Source organism: Trachemys scripta, chromosome 7, assembly GCF_013100865.1.
Source record: "Trachemys scripta elegans isolate TJP31775 chromosome 7, CAS_Tse_1.0, whole genome shotgun sequence".
Taxonomy (NCBI): domain Eukaryota; kingdom Metazoa; phylum Chordata; order Testudines; family Emydidae; genus Trachemys; species Trachemys scripta.
The window spans coordinates 94111584-94135766 of NC_048304.1; the positions used below are offsets into that span (position 1 = coordinate 94111584).

Consider the following 24183-nt stretch of genomic DNA (forward strand, 5'->3'; position numbering starts at 1 on the left):
GTATCTTTGCCAAATAACCCAACATCTGTTTAATAAATCCACAAATACAGATGATGGTAAGGTAAAGAAATATTATGGTAAATACAATTTCATAATTAATGAATCACTTCTTTTATAATATTTAAAATGTACATAAATATATATTACTAGAGGAATTATTCTACCCATACCATCAGTTTGATAGTTAACTGCCACAAGCTGTATTCCATGGAGCCAGAATATAAGGGGATGGGGGTTTGAAGAGTCAATGCGTGTGGCAGCAGGATATGTTCTCAATAGCTGACAGGTGGTATGCTCAATCAGTTTCTGAGAATACCGTCTGCACAGACGTTTGGCAGCATTCTCATTCAGTGAAGAGATATGATAACATTTAGGTGTCCTTATGATAGCACTGAGAGAAGTTGTAGGGTTGAAAGGAGGAGAACAAAATTCTTCCCAGGTTTGCCGGGCACCCTCAAAAGGACCTGTAAAATAAACATTCATCTCAAATTATAGCTGCAGATCCTCAGACCTCAAGCATCAGTTTTTTCCTGTGAAGTATATTTATGTATTTTGGATTGGGTAAAAATAAATGATCTCTAGAAACCACACTATTCACATAGGTATCACGTTTCTTTCTTCATATGCAGTAAGAGCAATTAGTGAGAGACTGACTACATAATGGTTAAATACTAATTGATACTATAACTAGACATGTATTAATAGATATTTCTATAAATAAATATTTGAATATCATTCCCTTGAATTAAATGAGTATATATTTAATATGTGAGCATATCTTATCAATTTGAAATGAGTCTTGACTCTTAATTCATTGCTGGAAACCTTTATAATATTGCTAGTATGCTGCTTGGAATACAGAGATTGTTTAAATGGAAAGCATACAAAATTTCTTTAAGACTACTATGTAACTTTCAAACTTAACTATACAGCCCGCAGTAAAAGATGGACAGCCAAATTCTCTGCTGATTTATATCCCTTGCAGCCCCACTGAAGTTTGCACAAAGACTAAGTGCAGGATTTTGCCCAAAGACTATGGTGAAGCTTGTCAAGACATAAAATGGCAGTTAGCTGTTTAACTATCATTTGCACCTGTGAAAATCTCCTCCCATATCTTTTAAGATATAAACTTAATCCTAAGATTCATGTTCAAGCTATAAGATGCAAATATTTTAGTTGTGAATCAATCATTCTCACAAGTAATTTTTAACTGACTGACTTTATGCCTCCAGCATATTAATCCTATACTAACATTCCATACTTTACAGTTGATTCTTTATAAAGAAGTTATTGTAATAGCTGCACTGTTAATGAAAAGTGATTCCAAAATTCAAGAGCAGCATGCACACAGTAAATTGTTTGATCTTTAACAACTTGAACTTGTGTATGTGTTGGACTACAGAGTCATTCCACGTGATTGGTGAAAGAAGATCCTGACTTTACCTTTTCCAGATGCTTTGGCAAGTGTTGCTGGCTCCCCAGGGCTTAGTCTGCCCGGATTGTTGCCAAAAATGGACTTCCTGCTTTTTCTTTCCTTTCCTCTGCTAGAGCCAGATGGGTTTAGCGTTGACAGGCCTGTTCCCATAAAAGTAAAATAAATAAGCCAAAAAACATGACCAAGAGGGCATGACATTTTCCATCATTTTCCACGTTATTCTTTGAGGCACTAATACTAAAGTAGCACACAGGACAACTAGCATATTATTCCCAGTAACTGAGTCTAACTATATTTACAATCATCAACACAGGAAAAAAAATCTTTGTGACATAACTGTTGCCTGAGATTTATTTTTGGCTGGAGGGCAGGAAGTGATTTAAGTTACAGAATAGTCCCAATGACTCTCAAAACAAATTCTACACCGAACAGTCACAATAAACTCAGAGCTAAAAACTAATGCTACCCATCACATATCCAACTAGTTTTTCAGGTAAATCAAAACATACAAGTATAGCATATCATGGTACTGACACACTGTAGGAAATGACACTATGTGTTCAAATGAACCTGGCAAAAATGACTACATTTGCTATAAGGACAATCCCAAAGAATCGTAGGGTAATATACTAGTTGATCCATAAGTCTTTTCCAGTCCATCTTATATTATATTAAAACTAGTATTTATAATTCATATTTCAACCATGGAAAATATTTGTAAGTGGAAAATCTTTTAATCACTTAATGATTGTGACTGTTTTGAGATACTCAGATGAAAAGCACTATAATAAATATTATTATTCCATATACATATATTCAAAACAATCATTAAGGACATGATCTAAAGTTCACTGAAATCAGTGGATTCCATTTCCACTGATTTAAATTCCTTTCCATTGATTTCAGTGGGTTTTGATCAGATCTAACTGAAATACAAAGTAAAAATACATCAAGGAGTTCTTTTGACATCCGCTCAACACACGAAAGCCATGTGAAGAATGCTAGTGGAACTCCACGACATATTTGTAACTTACATTTTTCTTAATTTTTCATTAAAAATTGAAAAAAATATTGTGCAAAAAAATGTAAATTGAAAACTTAAGTTACAATAGAAGAAAATACTGAATTTACATTGCAAATTAACATTTTAACTACTAATTTGAAGCTTAGTAGAAGTTGGATTCTGCCCCACTGAACTCAACCTATTGCAGATTAGCAGTGAGGTCTCAATCCTTCAAACGCTTTTGCACATACGGAATGAAGTTAAGCACATGATTTCAGTGGAGCCACTCATGGCTTCCAAGGTCCACAGCTCTTGGGCAGCCCCTCCAGGCCAGGGCTTCCAGGCTTCCTGACAGAGCTGGGAGCCTGAGTTCCACTGTTTGGCTCCCAGCTCCCCAGCAGGGAGACTGGGAAACATGAGAACCTCAGCTTGACCCAGGAAATCCTGGAAGTGCCCAGTGTTTTCAGATTTCCAGGCTAGCTGGCTCCCTGTGCTGCCTGCTTCGGAATTGGGCTGCATGGGGAGCCACCTGGCCCCAAAGGCTAGAAGTCCTGGGTCCCCTGGCCTGGGACAGTTCAGGTTGGGGCTGCCCAGGAACCACAGACCATGGGACTCCAAGGGCTGTTCACTGGCAGCAATGAAACTGACAAGAATGTCAGTTTCACTCAGCAGCTGCAGCAGTCCCAGGGATCATTCCTTGTTTAGGAAACACCATGTTTTGGTGTTTAAAAATTATTATTATTATTTTTTTTAAAGATGTCCAGTTTGCAGGAGATTTCAAAATATCAAAAATTTCCCACAAACTGGAAATCTCTAGTTTTGGCCAGTTCTACCCACTATTAACAAAGGGACTCAATGAAGGAAATAAAGATAATATTTTTGTAATAGGAAAGTGCTATAACAACAAGTACTTCAACTCTTAATATCCTGTGTATTGGCTAGTACCACTGGGAGAATTATCTGTGTTAAACATAGCTACCTATATTAGAATAAGAATCAGTTGCAAAATAAAACTTCAGATTATTTATGAAGAAGATGGAGCAACTGATAACTCATAGCAGACTTCTGGCCTTTCAAAATGTATTTGGCCAGATCCTGGATCTTGATATAGCTCATTTACACTGCTCCAGCAGCACAAAGTATCTGTAAAACTGGGGTGACTTGTTACATGGTTAATTTCCAGGTGGTGTAGAGGCTGCATAGCCAGCCCTATGCCACCTCTTCATCTGCTTCCCTGACATACAGGGAATGGCCAGAGCACTGATGGCCTGAATGGTCCTTTGGTAGCCATCTGTGGCCAGGAGCAAACTAGAGCAGTGCTAAAGCTGCTCTAAGTTGCGCCTGGGGCCAGCCCAGTCCATGGCCAAGAGCATAAAAGGTGGTACAAAATGGATGTCACCTGGACCCTAGAACTGGGCCCACTGGGTGAGTTAATTTTTTCTGGTGTTGGGTCCTTTCCACATTGGAGGATTAAGTAAAGTCTCAAAGGAGGAAAACTTTTGGCAATCAAGTCTTATGTTTCAAGACCTTGTTGTGGAGACAGTCACTGAGGAAACAGACTAACCTGTTACCTAAATTATCTGAGGGCAAAGCAAAACACTAGTGTAAGTTGAGCCCTAGCCACATGTGATGGCTCAGGGGCAAACTGAATCTGTGATCTGTCCCCCAGTCTCTACTTCAGGAACCTTTTCCAAGTGACAGGGCCTCTCCCTGTTGCATTCTTCCCACAGTGGCACTCTTTTGATTGGATCAATAGGCAACAACACTCCTTATTCCCACTCTGCTGTCATAGTTACAGGGCCTCTTGAGTGCACCTCTCAGGTGACTGGTTTCTCTGCCTTTCCCTCTCTCTCGGTGGAACTCCATGGCTTTATCACTCCTAGACTGGATCCCTAGGTGGCAACTCCCTGATTCCAACTGTGTTAAGATGACAGAGACAGCTGTTATTGGTCCCTGCAAGACACTTCTCTCTGGAAGCCTGTGACCACTGGCTGATTAAGGTGACTCAGCACAGCTCCTTCCAAAGAGACATACTGTCCATTCACAGAATGTTACATAGCAAACAGAGGAAAAGGTTAAAACCACAAAAGGTCTGCCTGCCTGGGTCCTGTCTATAGTTCATCACCTCTCTCAAAGCATAACTGAACCCAACTGCCACCGACACATCCCACAGAGCCCGGCTGCATGCTCTGCCTATCTCAGTCTCTCTTGCAGAGTCTCTCCCTTAGCATCTACAAACAACTCATTCTCCCTTGGCAGGGATTTTTCAGTGGAGCATTGTTCTTTTGATCTTAAACTCTGGCCATGGCAAAACAGCAGCGTAACATTCGGGTGGCACCTAGGAAGAGCATCTTCTTCATTTAGTAGCTCTGCCATTGCCCCCTGGAAGTTGTTTATCCAAAGCTTAGCTGTGACCATGGTGTTGTTTCCTGGCTTTTCCTAACAACCCCTTTTAATTCAACTCCATGTAGTCAGACAGGTAAAAAGACCAGGTAAAACGAGGTAATATTCATAAACATAATACAGACATTCTTGTTCTCCACACCATAAACAAATCAGAACAGATAAAATGCTTTCATGAATTAGGAGGAGGGTACTATAATAAGTGCCAATTGACATGAGCTTATGGAAAATATATGTTATCAAACTCATGATCTCTTTTTTTTAGGAGATTACAAGTTGGGTTGATAAAGGTAACAGTGCTGATGTAATATACTTAGACTTCTGTAAGGCATTTGAGTTGGCACCACACAACATTCTGATTAAGAAACTAGATCAATACAAGTTCAACATGGCACACATTAAATGGATTAAAAACTGACTAACTGATAGATCTCAAAATGGAATTGTAATTGGGGAATCATCGTCAACTGGTAACATTTCCAGTGGGGTCCCACAGGAATCAATTCTTGGCCCTATCCTGTTTAACATTTTTATCAATGAGAAGGAAGAAAACATGTTTGTTTTAAGATGTGTAAACAGTGGACTATCAAGTAAAAGTAGGGAGGTTATATTACTGCTCTATTTGGCTTTGATGTAACCAATACTGGAATACTGTGTCCAGTTCTGGTCATCAGAGCTGATTGCTCCAAAACTATAATTACTATCTGTTCCTTGGGAGTACAGGTTGTTGACTGGGGCACTGCATCAAGCAGTGTTCAAGTGTTAGCCTAGGTCTTCACATTCACATTTGGAGTAATTCCCCTAGCTTTCACTTGGTCATATGGTCACCAGGTCTGGTGTCCACAATTCAAGAAGGAAGTTGATAAATTGGAGATGGGTCAGGGAAGAGCTACAAAAATGATTAAAGAATTAAAACATGCCTTATAGTGAAAGACTCAAGGAGCTCAATCTATGTAGTTTAATGAACAGAAGGTTAAGGGGTGACTTGATCACAATTTAGAAATACCTACAGAACAGAAACTTGATAATAAAGGGCTCTTCAGCCTATCAGACAAAGAAACAACATGGCTGGAAGTTGATGCTGGACAAATTCAGACTAGAAATAAGTTGCAATTTTTTAACAGAGAGTGTAATTAACCAAAATTACCTACGGGGTTGGAACAATTTCCTAAGGGTTGTTGTGGATTCTCCTTCGCTGAAAATGTTATAATCAAAATTGGACTTTTTTCTAAAAGATAAACTCTAGTTTAAACAAGAAATAATTCAAGGAAATCATCTGGCCTGTGTTATACAGGAGGTCAGACGGGAGATGATCACAGTGGAACCTTCTGGCCTTATGATCTAAGATTGGCTTCCTCAGAAAGAGCCAAATTGTAAGTGCAAAACACAAAACAAGTTAAAGGGGCCAGAGGAAAGAAATCTTCTCTTTAGACTATAGAGCAACAGCAGAGCCACCTTGCAGCCACTCCTGCTACTTCAGGACTACATTACGCCCACCCCTTCCCAACTTTTGCGTCCATTCCCCTCTCCGGAAGAAACTAGTCAGTAGATCCACATAAATATGGATCCACCAGCCTTGTCCCCTGCTCCAACCCCAACATCCTCTAAGACCTGTGAAGTGTTTCCAGCTTTCTGCCCCCTTGCTGCACAGTGGAATCACATCAGTTGCACAATGGTCAGGGACTCTATGCCCACTAAGAGAAGGGCAGGATTTTTCCCAAAGGAGGGGGCATATAAACGTTAACTTGGGAAAATAGTCTTTATGGGTTCTAGCTATGCCTATAAAAGTGTCCTCCCTGTGAAAAAAACTGATTTTCTTATTTGTTCTAATTATGTTTTGAATTAAAACAAAGGAGAAATTTAATTATGGCAAGCGAGTATTTATTTTCTAATTGAATTTTAGGAACATTTTAGAAAGTCAGAAATTTGTGTATTAAAATGTTTTGAGTAATTGAAACTGTATGAAAGATGGAAAATACTACTCTTTGCTCAGAAGAGAATAATGTTTGACTTGAAAGACAACTGGAATTACTTCACTGCAGATTATATTAAGGGGACAGCTAAATTAAAAATCACCAATCTTATTTTTTAACTTGCCGTTGTTACAAGTTACACCTAACATTCATAAAACTAAGAGATTAGAGAAATGTTTTTCTCTGATTTTTCAATTTGTTTCCCTTGACTTTGTGTAAATTAATTTCAGATTATATTTCTTTTTGTATTAAATCCTAATGTGCAATAGTTGCCAATATTTCTGTAGAGAACTGTTCTACTAAAGAAGCTGAATTCTCATTTCAACAAACTATCAATAATGAACAGTAAATTAGCAATTTAAACCATGAGTTAGTATACAGAATGTACAGTATATTAGCCAAAATATGCTCATCCCTCAGTGTTCTGTTCGGAGCAAATAAAAACAAGTAATCTCAATTTCAGTTCCTCCACCTCCTACTGTTTTCCAATCCCTATCTCTCCACCACTACAGAATGAAGCCCTTCCTACATCTCTATCCTCCTGCGGATCGCTGCTACATGCCTATAATGGGCCATTTTCTTCCTGCCACCCATCCACCTTACCTGGGCTGCTGGCCTGCTCTCCAGATGTTCTCTACACCTGGTTCGATGCCAGTTTCCCTTTTAGTCTCATCCCCAATATGACCTCTCTCTCTCTCTCTCTCTCTCTCCATTCCTCAGCTGATGTCTAGCTCAATTACTGGGTCACCGGGGATGTAAATAATAATGTCAGGGGTGCAGGTGAGAGGGAAGGCTTCTGGCAGTGGTGAGACAAGCTAAGCTGGAACTTATTCTTAAAGAGTCCTGACCTACTCTGCCTCCCAGAGGCTGGAAATTCTTCTTCAGACCTGGCACAGCAGCTCCTTAGGTGAAATTCCAATGAAAATCCTTATGAAATAGCTTGTTCTTAGTTATCATTCAGATAGGAATTAGCCACTTTACTACAGTTTAAAGATTGGAGTGCTTTTTTCCTCCATGACAAACGCAGCACATAGAATCATCAGCCATCATACAGAATCCATAACCACAAAAAAGCATGTTCCCCACATATTACAGTTTGAATTCTGCAGTTACAATTAGATCACTGTTATGTTCCAAATATTTAGAAAATGTAAAGCAATAAGCATACTTACCAGGGAATTTCACAGCTTGGCAATAGATGACAAGATCTGAGAGCTCTGGTGCTATCTGTCTACTTTCCTTCTTATTTTGTGGAAGATAAAATTCTTCACCCAGTTCCATGTCATAAACCTAAGTGACAATTCAAGTGATGTATATACAAAGGGTTTGAAAATGAAGGTATTCTAGCATACCTCAGATATACCCTCAATGTGGCTTTATCACATTCAGCACACATGATTCTGTATCCTCACATAATGGATTTATGCATGCATCTATTTTTCCCATTCATTACCATATATTAGTATCATTTGTATTGCACTAGTACTCAAAATACACCTAGATAACTTTAAAAATCCAGCCCTAAGTTACTTCTGACTAATAGCAGGAGTGAGATCTCAGCAACTCACTTGCATTCAACAAGATGATATTCAGTGAAGACAAGTGCAAAGTACTATACCTAGGAAGGAAATACCAAATACACAACTACAAAATGGGGGATAAATGGCTAGCTTCTGGTGCTGCTGAAAAGGACACGGTGGTTATACTGGATCAAAAACCGAATAGGAGTCACTGTGATGCACTTGCGAAAAAGGCTAACATTCTGGGTTGTATTAACAGCAGCGTCCTATGTAAGACATGGGAGGTGATTATCACACTCTACTCGGCACTAGTGAAGCCTAAGCTGGAATATTGTGTTCAATTCTGGGTGCCAGACTTCAGGAAAGATGTGGACAAATTGGAGAGAGTTCAGAGAAGAGCAACCAAAATCACAAAGGGTTTAGAAAACCTGACCTATGAGGAAAGGTTAAAAAAATGGGCATATATACTCTTGAGAAAAGAAAACTCCAGGGGGACCTGATCACAGTCTTCAAATATGTTAAGGGCTGTTATAAAGAGCACTGTGATTAATTGTTCTTCAAGTCCAATGAAGGTAGGCCAAAAAGAATTAATATGTAGCAAGGCAGATTTAGGTTAGATATTAGGAAAAACTTTCTATCTATAAGGGTAGTTAAGCTCTGGAATAGGCTTCCAGTGGAGGTTGTAGAGTCTCCATCATTGGAGGTCTTTAAGAAAAGGTTAGAGAAACTACCTTAGCACTGGGGGCTGGACTTGATAATTTCTCAAGATCCCTTCCAGCACTACATTTCTAGGATTCTGATGACGATGTCTTAAGCCCATGTCTCCTCAAATACACTCATTCTCCACCCACACACTCCATGTCATTCTCTACACTATTTTTTTTTTATCCTGCACTCTTGAAAGCAGGAAACGAAGCATATGGAGGGCTTGAGACTTATTACCAGTCAGTATGAGGGTTCATACCTAGACCAGATATCCCAAATAATGCAACACCTGGTCTGGTAATTTATTTAAGTGACCAAATAAATGGGAATTCAGCTCGTGAAAATATGGCCACTAGTACTTTACCTTACTTGTGCCCCCATGTAGCCTCTGATTACACTTGTGGAGTGCACAGGGTCGGCTCCAGGCACCAGCTAAAGAAGCAGGTGCTTGGGGCGGCCAATACCAAAGGGCGGCACTCCGGCTGCTATTGGGGCAGCATGTCCAGGTCTTTGGCGGCAATTCTGCGGCGGGTCCATCACTCCTTCTCGGAACGAAGGACTTGCCACTGAATTGCCGCTGAAGAGTGGAGCGGCATGATCGTGCTGCCGCGACTTTTTTTTTTTTTTTTTTTGATGCTTGGGGCAGCGGAAAACCTGGAGCCGGTCCTGGGAGTGCAGCAGCCTTGCAATCCCTGCTCAACACGACAAAGAATAACAGTATTCCTTTATATATTAAGGAATCACCAGTCAAGACCCTGAAGGGAGGCTTTCCATCCTACACTTTATTTTTAACCCCTTTTTATACATGTTAATCCATAGATAGGGAGCTTCACTCAGTGTAAAGCAGAGGTGTGTGATACTTTCTGTTCATAAAGACAAAATGACTTTAAAAACCAGTTTCTCATTTTACTTTTTGTAAATTTTACTAAAAGCAAAATGCAATTCTGCCAGTTAACTGAAAAAGTTGTATCAGATAATATGGGCATAGTTGAGAGGAGGGGAAGATTGATGTTCAAGTTGAACTTCCAGCAATAATCTGGTAGATGAGACTCCCTGTGTGCATGGGAATAGCTCACATTAACAATGGCTGAATGTATGATAATCATTAAGGAGAGACCTACACTATCTGTTACAATTTGAATCTCATCAACCAACAGCTGTGAGACTTTGTCACAACTGGAAAAAACCTGAGAGAGAAAGACAGTACAACAGCTGGAAGAAAATTCCATAGAAGGTCATCTTTAAATGAGTGAAAAATTATTTCAAATTCATATCTTTTTGTTTTGTTTGTTTGTTTATTTGAAATACTAGTGCAGATATTTTTTCACATGCTCTTGATGGAAAACAAGAAGGGTGGGAAACTGCGGGATAGAATACAGCTGCCGGGGACAGTGAATACGCAAGGATAGATGTCTGGAGATTTTAGCAAAATCGCCCAAAAAGAAAATGGGTCAAAGGGGCTGTTAAAAATGGGATGAACCAGCTGAAATAGTGAGAAAAAATACATGCAATCTTATGAATAAAATTCATTTTTGCTTGTAAAAGAAGACAAGGCACACATACATGCATCAGCACCATTTTTCTTCTAGTAAGCACCCATGGGGTTGCTTTGAGGTAAAGGGAGTCAGTTTTAATCACCTATCTGAGGCATTGTTTTACAAAGAGTATTGTCACATTAACAATCCAACTTCTACCATTTTGCTTGCTTATGTGACAAATTAATGCAGAAATTGACATTTCTTATGTTGAGCCAGTTTATATGCAGCCAATATACTGGTACACTTTTTTTTTAACGGACTTGAAATTTTGTAATTTTGTCAGGTTTGTTTCCCAGTGTTTATTTTTTAAAATACATTTTTGAAAAAAGTTATTAATTGGTGTTGTTTTCACTTTAGATTGAAAGAGAAAGATGCACATAGAAATTCATGATATTTAATACCTTGCAGGAATATACTAAGTGTGGATTTCCCTATGTATCTCATAATATTAATATATGTATAAAATACATTATGATCTAATTATTACTGATTAACAACACAAAACTCACATAAACCTGGATCATTAATAAAAAAGATTGCACAAATCTGTTCTAAATAAATGTATATTATCTTGATTTAAAACAGTATAAGATATACCTTTCAGGAAAAAGTCTAAAAGAGATTTTTCTTTAAACTCTACTACGAAAACTATCATTTTAAATAACTATAGTGATAAATGTATTGGTTTTCTTAAATGCATTGTGGACAGTGGGCCATATTTTGTCTTTGTTCTGTGCACAGAGCTCCCAATGGAAACAGTAAAGATGGAGTCAGTATACAGTGCACCCAAGCCTGGAAAAATTTTCTGATGAGCCCAGCATTTTGCATATATCATGAGGAGTGTGTGTCAAAAATGAGTTCACAGTGAAGTACATTAATATCTGGTAAATTGCTTGGGTTTGGAAAAAAAGTAATCTTCAAATCTGATAAACAGTGTGTGTTCCATGGAATTACGAAAGTCATGAAGATAAAGCATAAACTTTATAAGCTGCAGTTAAGTACTCTGCAAAACCATATGGTATTCATCAACAACAATTGCTTTTTATGTAAAAACTCAACTTACTTTAAACATCAGTTATAGCACTATACATATGGAGCATAAGCACAGAAAATCAAGACTTGTATAATTCTGATAGTGAGATGGACAGTCTTTTATAAAGAGCAAGGGCAGGGAAGCTTAAACTGCATCAACAGAATTTGAAACAAGAGTGAATTACTATAATTGTGAATGGACACTGTACTTCATTGCGAGATATGAGCCTGACTAAGAATTTACTCTCAATCCATAATAGCAGTGTTGGCCAGGAGCTGACCAAGGAACCACTGTGTCTGAGTCACAGTATGCTTCCTGACTCCACTCTTCCTCTGGTGCAGCATGGCTGTCTCCTGCAGTGGGCAGGGATGTAGCAGGGGACAGCCTCACTGAGAACAGAACTCGGCCACCGCTGTTTAGATTATGTTTTTGAAACCCTTACCTTTTATCAACTTTAGCAATCTTTTTAATATTTTAGAGTTCTTTATTAGGTCACTTTGCCACCACATGCTAATGAGTTGATAAATAATATATTCCCACCTACAGTACAACCAACCAAGACTGTGTAGATTATCCAGATGGAATTTAACAACAACCTTCCATTAAAGTCAACTCTTTTGTTTTATACTATTTTTCTCTGCTAGTAATGTTAGGGACTTGATCTGATGCCCATTAAAGCCAGTGGAAAGACTCCCATTGACTTCAGTAGGCACTGGCTCACAGCCTACAAACTTCTTTGCTTATTTTTATTGCTGTTGCGTACTGGTTTAATGAGTTCAATGTTGTGTCCACAATAACCTCTGAATCCTTTTATTGACCTGGATGCTTGCTGCATTTACCTTATCTTCCCTAGGATGGTTCCCTGCTTCCAGTTATTTGTCTACATTAAAGTGCATTTGCCATGTGTTGGTTCAGTCACCTGAGCAAATCAAATCCTTTTGAAGCTGGATCCATGTCAAACGGTTTGGGAGAGAGAAAAAAAAAGTACTACCTTTCCTTTATTGTTATAAGTAATGCAATCAGTTTTCTTTATTCTCTTAGCAGTTTCTTCATTATATTCAAATTGCAGTTTATCACTGGATGATTTAGTCTCAGGTCGGTCTTCCAGAATGTTATCTAGAAATTAATTGATTTTAGATAAACAATATGCAGGCCAAGAATTAACTGCAAATTTTATTTCAACTACAAGTTGTTTTGGATAAAGGACCTAGTTACATGTCTGAATAACCAACTGGCAAAAATAACTTATTTACTGGTTAAAGCATTTCTCCTTCATTGGTAATATTCTTTTTTAAGAATAAAGACTGATTCTTGTTAGCATGTGTCTCTTCTATGAAACCTTCTACACTGTCTTTTTTGTTCAGTAGATATTAAAACCAGAAAATCATTTAATAAATATGAGTTAAAATATTTCCACATCCTCTTTGGCAAATCAAGAAACAAAGGCTTGCCACCGAAAGTATTTAAGAGGTGTTATTCTTGAATATTCAAGAACTGCAGAAGTTTATCAGTTAATATAGTTTAGTCAGTAATCAGTAATTTTAAAAGGTATCTTCACATTTCAGACTTCGATTCATGCTGCCCCCACTCACATACACACACTTCCTATATGCTTGAGGCATTCTCCTCCATTAAAAAGAATGCCTCATGTACGTGCTAGAGACTTACCCTGATTGGCTCCCCAAATCAGAGTGATTTATAAGAATGGAAGAACTGCCACAACGGGAAACATTTTTTGTTTACTCTGGCTCTCTATACTGTGTGTGTGTGTGTGTGTAAATAAATAAACCTTCTAAGGGTCTCAGTAGCTTATTAAATATAATTTTTGGACCACAGTATCTTTATGAATAAACAGTGTTTCATATGCAGCTTTCCAATGATACCGGACCAGTAAATAAGGCATAATGACACCATTTGAATGCATTTTCAATTAATACAAAGGAGGTACACCTCTACCTCGATATAACGCTGTCCTTGGGAGCCAAAAAATCTTACCGCATTATAGGTGAAACTGCGTTATATAGAACTTGCTTTGATCCACTGGAGTGCGCAGCCCCGCCCCCCCGGAGCACTGCTTTACCGCGTTATATCCGAATTTGTGTTATATCGGGTCGCATTATATCGGGGTAGAGGTGTACCATATATTTACACTATATACTTTTAACAAGTTGGAGACACAGTGCTGAAATTCATGCAGTTAAAATGCTCAACCAAATGGCTTTTACCTTCCTGGCTGTTAGGAGCAGGAGAAGCATTAAGGACATCAGCTACAGGAAAACAGAGTCAGAAAGGGGATAAGAGTAAAGGAAATTAAGAAATACAGCCAGAAAAAATGAAAATTAAGTGTCAATTTTAAAACTATGAGCATTACGCAAAACTACAGCATTGCTAAAGAAAAATAAAACTGAAATCTAAAGTTTTCAGATGATTATTATTTAGATTAGTTCTGCCAAATATTATAATAGTTAAAACAAACAGTGTAACCATTTTATTAAAGCAGTAAAGCATGCCACAGGTTACTTTTTGTACTGCACTGTGCACAATTGTTTGTTGATTTCAGATTTTTCCAGCCTTCTCCTAATGGAACATGTTTCAAGTACAACTTACAGTGGGCAACTTGCAATTTCTTCCTGGCCAATATGTAAGAAACATCTGCACTTGAAGAGCATATTTTCATCTATGCCACCTGAAGATTCTTCTACAGAGGGAGAATCTTCAGGTAGACAATTAAGCAGTCTTTCCAGCTATCTTGTGCTGCTGGAACAGCACAAAGCCAATGGAGCAGGCACCAAAATCTGACCCACTTTCATATTTATCTTAAGAAAATCCAAAGCAGTCATTAAGTCTCCTTATTAAATTTTATTTTGTTAATTTCATCATCACCAACAGAGAAACAAAATAAATTTCATTTGTGAAAGGTTTCGCTGTGCCACTTAAACACAAGTCTGGCACTACAGGAAGTGCTGAGCTTTGTGCCTTTCATAAACTTGGTCACCTGTGTAAAGGCCAGGCACTATCTGGCCTTAGGTTTTAATAAATGAAATATTTTATTCTTTTGCCATGTCTCTGGGTGGTATGAATTTGGCTACCAGTTGTGATGTATCTTGACATGACACATTTTCTGACAGTTATCAGTTATGAAACTAACATCACTTTTGAATGTCTTGGGCCAATTCATTCCTAGTGTAACTTCACCGACGACTTCAGGAACATGTGCAGGCCCCAGACTGCAAGTGTATATGCTGCGCTCAGTAGAAGGATGTTCTGCACCTATTCTGAATACTGTCCCTGAAAAGTTGTTTGAATGTTGGCAACATGATTTAACTCTTAGCACAAAAATCACTAGTTTAACTTATTAACAACAGCAATGGCATGCTTGCAAACATATATGGACACTTAGGGCTACATTGTAACTATAAGATCTGACCTAAACAAGTGCCTCTGTGATTTGGCCCTGCCCCATGAGCAGTCCAGGAAGAACAGAGTCAAAATCTCCTTCACAATTTCCCCACTGCTCTAGTGAGGGAGCAAACTTTGTCAGGCCTATACCCAGTGCAACGTAGGCCACCAGACACCCAGGTACATCTATGCTATCAGGAGCTCTTGGGAGATGGAGCCATGGACCTGCCCACTCCCTGCCCGTTTGTGTAGGCCATGGGTTGTAGTGGCTCTGCAAAGCCTGCTTCCCCTCCTGTGCTGCTATCTATGAAGCGTACGGCAAGACGGTAAGGGAATGCCTTATGCCCCCTTACCTCCTTATACCACTGCACAAGCCAGGCCACTCTTCAGCCCTTAGGGAAAAGGAATTAATATGAAGAATGCATGATCTCTGAGGTGTTAAAACCCACAAAGAAAACAGGGCTTATGTAAAATACAGTTCTTTGTAATTCATTTATATACACTATTATTTTGATGTAATTTAGAATGAATATGTTATCACTCATTATAAGTGATACTAGATTAGATAGTAACAAATATATAAAATGTGGAACAACCTAATTTTCTCATGCAAATGTCTCACTACATCTTGTTTGATCTATTCTAACTGAAGCAAATTTAAACAGTTAAAGTCAGTCATAAGTATGGAGAAACTTTATAAACCAAGAATTCTCTAAATATAGCATTGAAATATATATTTCTTTACCATCAGAGAGAGATTCATAGTCATAGTCATATTCATCCTCTTCATCCTCCTCCTCTTCATTATTAGTGGTGGGGTTACCAGCATTGCCACCATTACTGGCCTGGGCTTGCATGTATGCCAGTTGGTGAGCCTACAGCATTAAAATAATTTTTAAAGTTCTCAAATATTGAAACAGCAAAAAAGTTCTATTTATAATATTCTTATTCATATGTATCTGTTCAGAGTCCTGTTTTTATAGGAGGAAAAATAGCTATTCTAAAGGCTTGTCTACATGGGAAAGTTATACCAGTAAAAAGTGAAGAGTGAATTTAAACATCTGTAGTTACACAGGTATAAATCCCCATGTGCCCATTGTTAGTCCAATATAAGAGTTTATGGTTTAGTTTATGGCACTTTGGAATCTGTTTAGACAAAACAAAAAAATCCAAAAAACATACAGGGAGTTAATGATTTAACTATAGTGGTTGACTGGTGAAACTTTCCTGTGTACAGAAGCCTCAAAATTCCTCCCATCTCCCAAAATAGTTTATTTACTGTTAACTATGATTCCATGAATGGGTTTAAATCTCCTACTGTAATCTCTGAAAATCCATGTAACATTGATACCTGCATTACAGGAGTTGTTAATAAACTAGAATTTCAAGGAAGATCTGACTGTGAATCATATATAATTGTCCAGCTTTTTGGATTATTTACTGGGTTTACATTTACCCAAAGTGAAAAGGGAGTCATTGTGGATCTATAGATAAGATCACACTTTTGAAAAAGTCCAGTTCCCACTAAATAATCCATTTCACTACATGGGATGTTTGCCATTAATTCCAAGCCGTTGGTAACTGGAACACAGTTATTGTTCAGTCCCTGTGGAAAAAATGAAGATGGGCTGAGCTGTATAGATTAAAATACAAGGGATTGTAATGTAAAGGAAGCTTGCATTGTTCTTGCCCACATGGCACTCGATTTCCTTGTAAAGAGAAAACTCCAACTTCTGTAAGAGAATTACATTAATTGCAAAAATTAAAAGATGGAGGAGATGTCACCAAAGAATATATATATAAATATTAAGAATGACTACATATTTCAGGAAAATTTTCTACCTATCATATGGAAATACAGTATAATAAAAAATGGTAAAATTCTGCCATGAAATAAAATCAATTGGTAACAAGAGAAAAAAAATATTTGTTTAAAGCACTTGGCTTGAATATGGTAAAAATACAGCAGAACTTTGCTGAATCCAAAAAGACAACAAAATATTACAAAACAAAATGCACACACACAAAAACCTTGAGGTGGTCTCTCCCCATTTCTGAGCAACCATTTATTAGCAAAGTGTTTGGTAAGACTACATTACTTTTACCAAATATACTACATTGTGCTTACTACGTATCATAATTAAAACTAAAAAACACGAAAATAAACCAAGTATTTTTGTAATTATATATATTTATATTATGTTGATATATAATCCACAATGGGTTTCCCAGTGTGCATTAGACTGGTTCTGTTGTCCATGTTACACTGGCAAAACTTTAACTACTATTGTTTGTTTCCAAACCACAACTTAAATCTCAGAATGTTTGTTAGGGAAATAATTTACCTTTTGTTTTAAAATATCCACTGGAGTTTGATGGGCTTTGAGTTTTTTGTTTTTCAGCAGCACTTTTCTTCTCAGTTGGTCCGGTGAAGGGAGCATTGGATCATCAGAGAAGTCACTCTCAAATAAAAACTTAGTTACCAGCTTATCTCCAAATACATTCTGAAATATTGAGAATATGTGAGATTATCATTATCATGATAATATGTGAGATTTTCATTATCATGAAAAACAAAATCCCCAGCCATGCACTTTGAATAATATAATATACTATGACTAACCTTAAAAATTTCAGCCATCTTGCGTTGCTGAGGCAATGAACAGTGGTTCTCTATAGATATGATGATTGGCATATCAGAGGTGATAAAGGCACTGCGATCAATAGCTTCAACTACATCCTATAAGAACCAAAATGTAACTGTTACAAGAGTTAGAATTCTCTAATTTGAAAAGCATAAAATATTTATAGTTGATTATTTCCGAGTTTTGATTCCATGATTCAAAATACAATATGACTTTATATTGTCTGTTGCTATTCCATTTAGGGTTGTCTGCACTGCATCTGAGATTGTGCTTTCCAGCACGGGCAGACAGACACATGCTAGTTGTGCTTGAGCTAACACACAGTAAAAATAGCAGTGTAGCTGAGGTTGCATGGGCTGCAGCTTGGCCTAGTCATCCGAGTACGTACCTGAGGGTCCAGGCATGTTTGTACTCAGGTGGCTAGCTCAAGCTGCTGCCTGTGCTACCCCTAGCTACTCTTCTATTTGTAGTGTGCTAGCTTGAACATTGCTAGCACGTGCCTGTCTACCCGTGTTGGGAAGAACGCTCCCATGTGCAATGTAGACATATCCACACGCTGGGGCCTAAGCCCTAGGACCCTGCGAGTGGGAGGGTCCCAGAGCTCAGGCTGTAGCCCAAACCTGAATGTCTACACCGCAGTTAAACAGCCCCTTTAGCATGAGCCCCACAAGCCCACATCAGCTGGCACAAGCCAGCCACGGGTGTCTAATTGCAATGTACACAAACCCTTGGTGACTTGTTTTCTTCTAGACGGATAATTGTTGCTTCATAAACTGGTATCTTCATACAAGTGAACAAGTTATTAAACTTCTTTCTTGATTAATTTATATTTTCTGCAAGAAATTGTTAATATACCTTAAAAGGGATCTTAGTAGTGAGTGTATGTCCATGATAAATGATAGGCATCCCATCATCACCATCCCAGCAGTCTAATTCCACACTCCTACAGCCTTGCAAGAGAACCTGTAACACAAATGAGTAATAGATCCCATGTGAACAGCAACTGTACAAAAACAAAGACAGAAAAGGGGTTGCAATGCTAAATGGCAGCTGGGGGAAGTTGCTGCCCATGAAAGCTACTTTATTGTGGTGTGAAAGGAAACCATGAAAGCTACTATTCCAAACAATTGGATCCCACAGAGAGAGAGCAGGAAAATGAAGAATATTAGAAAGCAAGAATTAAAAAGAAAGGTTCCTATTAGAAATAGAAAGAAATTTCAGAAGCTACCAGCATTGCTGCTGGAGGCAGAGAGAATGGGAATTTGGTTGCTGAGTGGGGTCAGCTGCCTCCCATGCAGCCCCTCGTGCCCCGGATAGGAATGCCCAGTTGAAAAGGAATGCCCCAGCTAGAAATGCCCAGTCGAAAAGGGACCCTGGCAGCTCCAGTCAGCACTGCTGATCGGGCCATTAAAAGTCCAAACAGCGGCAGCAGGTGAGGAGGGGGCCTGCAGTAGCTCTTTCTGTGGAGCTCATGGGCGGTGCGAGCCCTAGTGGGCAGAGGGCGGATCCCAGCGAAAGGCCTGGGAAAGGCACCCGGCTGCAGGCTGAGGCCAGCAGGGTTAACCCTGGGCAGCAGCCATCCTGATGGCCAGGGGCTCCCTGCAGAGTGGGTATTGTGGCCTTTAGGAAGTACCTTCAGCCCTCTCCCTGCCCGGCCTGCTGCTCCCCGGTTGGTGGGAGTGGAGTAGGCCCAACTCCCCAGGGCCTGCATGCAGCCGGTGGCAGGGAAGGGGGCCAGGACAAGCTGCCACCGCCTGCCCCAGGTCCAGTAGCCCGCTCCACGAGGGCTGCTGCACTGGGCTTGTCTTGGGACCATGCAACCAGTTGCACCCGGCTGGTCAGTCTCCTCCCAGGGTGAGTGGGCTGTGCAGAAGCATGGGGCTAAAGTTGGGCTGCTCTTCCCGGGAACGGGTCCCAGCAGAGTCAGGCAGCAGTTGGGCATGGAGGCCCCAGCCAACCGCCAGGCTGGGGGGGTCACTGCAAACGGCAGGGGGAGACGGAAGGGGCCTGCAGCCACGCTCTTTCTAGAGCTGCTGTGATTTGGGCTATGCTGGGGGTGCAGTGAGCCAGGGGCAGCATTCCCCCGCCCCGCATTCCAGAGAACAGGCAAAACTTTTGTCCTCGGTGTGCTGGCCGAGCTGTGTGTCCAGGATTCATGGCAAATAGAACAGCCTCTGAGATCCAGGAAAAGCCAAGGCAGCACTGGTGCGTCTGCTATTTAAGGGGCTGCCTAACAAAAGCACCTGCCGGAGCCCCTGCAAACCCACCAGGCAGAGTTTCCCGGAGCCCACACCCCGAACCTCCTCCCGCGCCCCAATCCCCTGCCACAGCTCAGAGCACACTCTGAATCCCTTGGCCCCAGTCTGGAGCCCCCTCCTGCACTCCAAACCCCTCACCCCCCAGCCCCACCCTAGAGCCCACACCCCCAGCCGAGCCCTCCCCCCTCCCGCACCCCAATCCCTTGCCCCAGCCTGGTGAAAATGAGCAAGTGAGCGTTGGAGGAGGGGGGATGAAGTAACCGGGGGTGGGGTCTCAGGGAAGGGGCGGGGCAAGGGTGTTCGGTTTTCTGAAATTAGAAAGGTGGCAACCATAGCCCCAGGGTACCTCTGTGATGCTCTGCTAACAATTTCTCCCTCAAAAGTCTTCTTAAACGAACTCTACTTAGGGCTTTCTTGTCCAGTCATCACCTTTCTAAGGGGGTTTGAGTTTATCCACATAAATAAATCTCCAAAATAAAACTCAGTCTGAAAACACAGTGCATCAGTTTTACCCTCATCAGGTCACTCCCAGGCTTTTCCTGCCTGTAGTCTCGGGCTACAACTACACACAAAACAAAAAACCACAGCAGCAAGTTTCAGAGCCCAGGTTAACTGAGTCGGCCTTGTGTTATGGGGCTAAAAATAGCAATGTAGACATTTGGGCTCAGGCTGGAGCCTAGGGTCTGAGACCCTTCCCCTCACTGCGTTTCAGTTGATTGGGGCTTCAAGACTTATTGCTGTGGTTCTTTTTCTGCTGAGTAGACATATCCTCAGTAGGGAAACACCATGTCCCAGGTCTTTCTGCCGGAGCCTGCTCACTCACAGCAGTCTCCAATTCACCCTATTACCAGGCCTTGCCTAGAGCTTTTCCTGCTTTAGCAGGCCAACCCCAGGCCCTACTTTGCTGGAATTATATGTCTCTGGCTTCCAAACCCCCTGGTATCAAGGTTGTCACTGCAGAAGCCTGACTGCCTTCATTTCTTCCTGCAGTTCCCTGAGCTTCCCCTTCACTGTAGCCATCTGCTGCCCTTTATAAGGAATCACCTGATCCAACCCAGGTTTGCCTCTTATCAGGATTGGATAGCCCCAAACTCTCCAGCCCATAAAGGCAAGACACCCTATCACAGTTGCAAAAAGTGTCCGTTAAAGGGCCAGGAGCTTACACTGGTAGAGAAATATTTACATCTTCCTGCCTGCAGAAACAAGTGGGTATTTAAACAGATATTTTCTTCAGGATGGAGGAGGGCCACTGCAAGAGAGCCTTCTGGGCTACAACTTTTTATTGGAAGTAAAGCTTTCTGGAATCAGTATAACTTCAGGTAAAGTACATATATGATTAGGGTGAAATTCACTTATCCTGCTCAGAGCCTTAGACAATGGAAGTGCATTATATCAGTGGAGAGGGCACCCTCACCCCACCCAGGAGAACAGGGCTGCAATAGTGTTCCCATCTCACCTTATGGACCATTATTTTAGCCTACACGCTGCTGAAAGAGTGCCTGCAGCTCTTTCACATCACTTTGGGTGTTACGGACAATGGATCCCTACCCTACCTCCCCCAACACTGCCATCCTGTGTGAGGCTGTCACAGAAACCTACTCTACAGCACCACTATGCAGCCACTTCACTCATGGCTTTCTCACACACAGTCCACCTCCCCACTTCCAAACACATAAACAAAGGGCTGAAGTAGCACAGAGGACCTTGTGTGAGCCTGTCACACTTGAATGGATTTCTCTTTGGCATGGTGAATAATAAAAATCCCAATCACAGGAAGTTCGATGTTTTCTGTAACATTTGTTGAATACTCATATCAAAAATATAGACCCAAAACCCATAGAGAGAAATCAGTCTTTCCAGGTTCATCACCAGTTAGACACAGGGTCAGATAAATAGTATAATATTCCTAGAAGTATATTGTCAGGAGTGATGTTTTCATTAGAAATTTGTCTTTTCAGTACAATGTACAATATCTGAATGGTGTCTTTGACATTTAAATGAACTAACATATTAGATCAGTCTTTCCTGTGGGAAAGTCTAATTTTAGTAAGTTAGGTCAGAATGACTAGTGTCTAAATGCTATGAATCTCAAACTAAATCCATTTTTTGCCTTAGTAAAAGCATTTGAACACAACTGTGCACACAGGCAGCTTTCCCACACATCATGTTTTCCTACATTTTACAAGCAGGGGCTCAGAACATTTGGGTTTTCAAAGCAAAAAGGCCATGTTTCTGTGACTTCTTAGTTAAACAAACAAGTTCATGCTGAAAACTATGCAATGATATAATTCTGTATACCTGGCTGTAAAGTTCTACTGATGATTCTCCTTTAAGCTGATGGCCTGTGAGGTATGTATTGTGTGAAGACTCAATGTAATAATATGACAGCGGTAGTTGTAACTCTTCAATATTCTCTTGTGACTCGTCATTTTTTGAGGCAAAATTGTCTTTGTCCATCAAAAACCTAAAGGTGCAGAAATAATAGTTTGTGATGAATATTTAGCAAAATGCGCACAAATAACATCACGTGTATGTTAACGTCATAGTGGCTAATTACCTTGCAAATCCTTCAAATGACAGTAGCCCCTGCTGGCACATATGGACGCTGGGTTCAAATTTCTGTAAGAAACAGTAAGAGAATAACATCATTTTGATCAAAAGAAATATGTATCACATGCTTTAGGTAAAAGGCTTTAATTCATTTTTTACAGTGTAATTTGTACATCAAACTAATGAGCTGGCATTTGAAAACTATATGCAATCTGAATATCATTCAGAAGTGTCTTCACTATACTGATAATAGTTATAGGAATTAGCAAAGTCACTAAATATATAAAATTAATAATATTGCAGAGCTTACAAATGTAGAATGTTGATCTAGATTATTATTTAAAATCATGCATGTTCTTATTCTTATATATAATACTCAGTGCCATCATCTAAAAGGAAATAACTATTTGTATTTATTTACCAGTGTTCAACAACACATCAACTTGTATAAAAAACATATAGAATAATGAAGTGTCATTCTGAAGTTCATTAGACATCCTGATTTTTTAACCTTGCTGTAAATGTACCGTATATTGCACATACTTGCCTAACATCTGAACTGTTCAAAATGTTTTGACAGTTTTGTTAAACCCTGTAGAGTACGGACTTAATTTTGGATTACATTAGACAAAAATAAAAAGGACTCAAAATTTACATTATGGTAGCTAGACATTCAATTTTTATAACACAATGGATACAAAACTCAACTTGGATCATTCTGTCCATATTCAATGGAGGTACGACACATTATAGAAATGAAACATTGATCTCATGGACTAGGACTATTGGGTACACTGTGTTTAGAGAAGTTTCATGCAAACTGAGGGAACAGAATTGGCAGTGGATCCACAGGAGGAAATCCAATCTCCATATAGGTGATATAGTTCTGGAGACTGGCCAGAGAAAGAACACGCGCAGGAAAAAAAAATGAAGGAAACAAAAACCCCTATAGAATGAATAGATGCATTGCAAAATGTTTATATTACAGACCTGGATTATACTGAGGATTTCATCGTAGGTGCTGTGTTCACCTTGGCAATTCACTAAGAAGTCATTGAGTTGCTGGATGCCCACTCCAAATATTCCCAGTGATGTGCTTTCTACTCCAGTACCATTAGTTACAATGCTAGCAGCAGCAATGGCATCAGATATCTGTCTCTGGTTTTCTGATAGTTGCTGTCTGCTATTAATGAACAAACCCAGATCTGATACATTCCTGGTCAATAAATCTAAAAGATAAATATGAACATAAATATTTGAGGAGTTTTATTTTATCACCTGGAGATAAATTAGGCGAGTACTATTCTATTATTCATACCACACTGAATTATTCAAAGGAATTAAAATTGTACTCACTGAAAAAAATCAATTTTCAATAACTATAGATCAAATCCTGAAATTCTTAGCCAAGACTTAGTCAGGCAAGATTCCTATTTACATCAGTGGAACTCTCTCTTTACTGAGAGTTGAGTGAGTTCTTCAGGATTTGGCTCTATATTACTGACTTGACATTACATGAAGTTTTCATTCTGAGACATGTATTCCATACACACACACACACACACTATATATATACACACCTCTACCCGATATAACATGAATTCGGATATAATGTGGTAAAGCAGCCCTCCGGGGGGGGGGGGGGGGGGGGGGGGGGGGGGCCCCCCCGCGGGACAAAAAAAATTAAAAATAAGGGGGTTTCACCTAAAAATAGGGAAAAT

At 39.7% G+C, this 24183-nt stretch overlaps 1 protein-coding gene across 2 annotated transcripts in view; it reads right to left on the reverse strand.

Annotated features, from left to right (window-relative positions):
- The window catches only part of PLCE1 (phospholipase C epsilon 1), a 334106-nt gene that overhangs the window by 28465 nt on the left and 281458 nt on the right, over positions 1-24183 (reverse strand). Inside the window, exons 14-25 of one of the 2 annotated variants that reach the window (XM_034776200.1) lie at positions 23453-23691; positions 22470-22531; positions 22211-22376; positions 18510-18617; positions 17633-17749; positions 17355-17513; positions 15755-15884; positions 13836-13877; positions 12602-12726; positions 7987-8104; positions 1444-1575; positions 171-464 (exon numbers count right to left, since the gene is read on the reverse strand). In XM_034776200.1, the coding sequence (XP_034632091.1) occupies positions 171-464; positions 1444-1575; positions 7987-8104; positions 12602-12726; positions 13836-13877; positions 15755-15884; positions 17355-17513; positions 17633-17749; positions 18510-18617; positions 22211-22376; positions 22470-22531; positions 23453-23691 (1692 nt within the window). The remainder of the gene's footprint in view (positions 1-170; positions 465-1443; positions 1576-7986; positions 8105-12601; positions 12727-13835; positions 13878-15754; positions 15885-17354; positions 17514-17632; positions 17750-18509; positions 18618-22210; positions 22377-22469; positions 22532-23452; positions 23692-24183) is intronic. The other variant, XM_034776201.1, reaches the window with a different exon arrangement.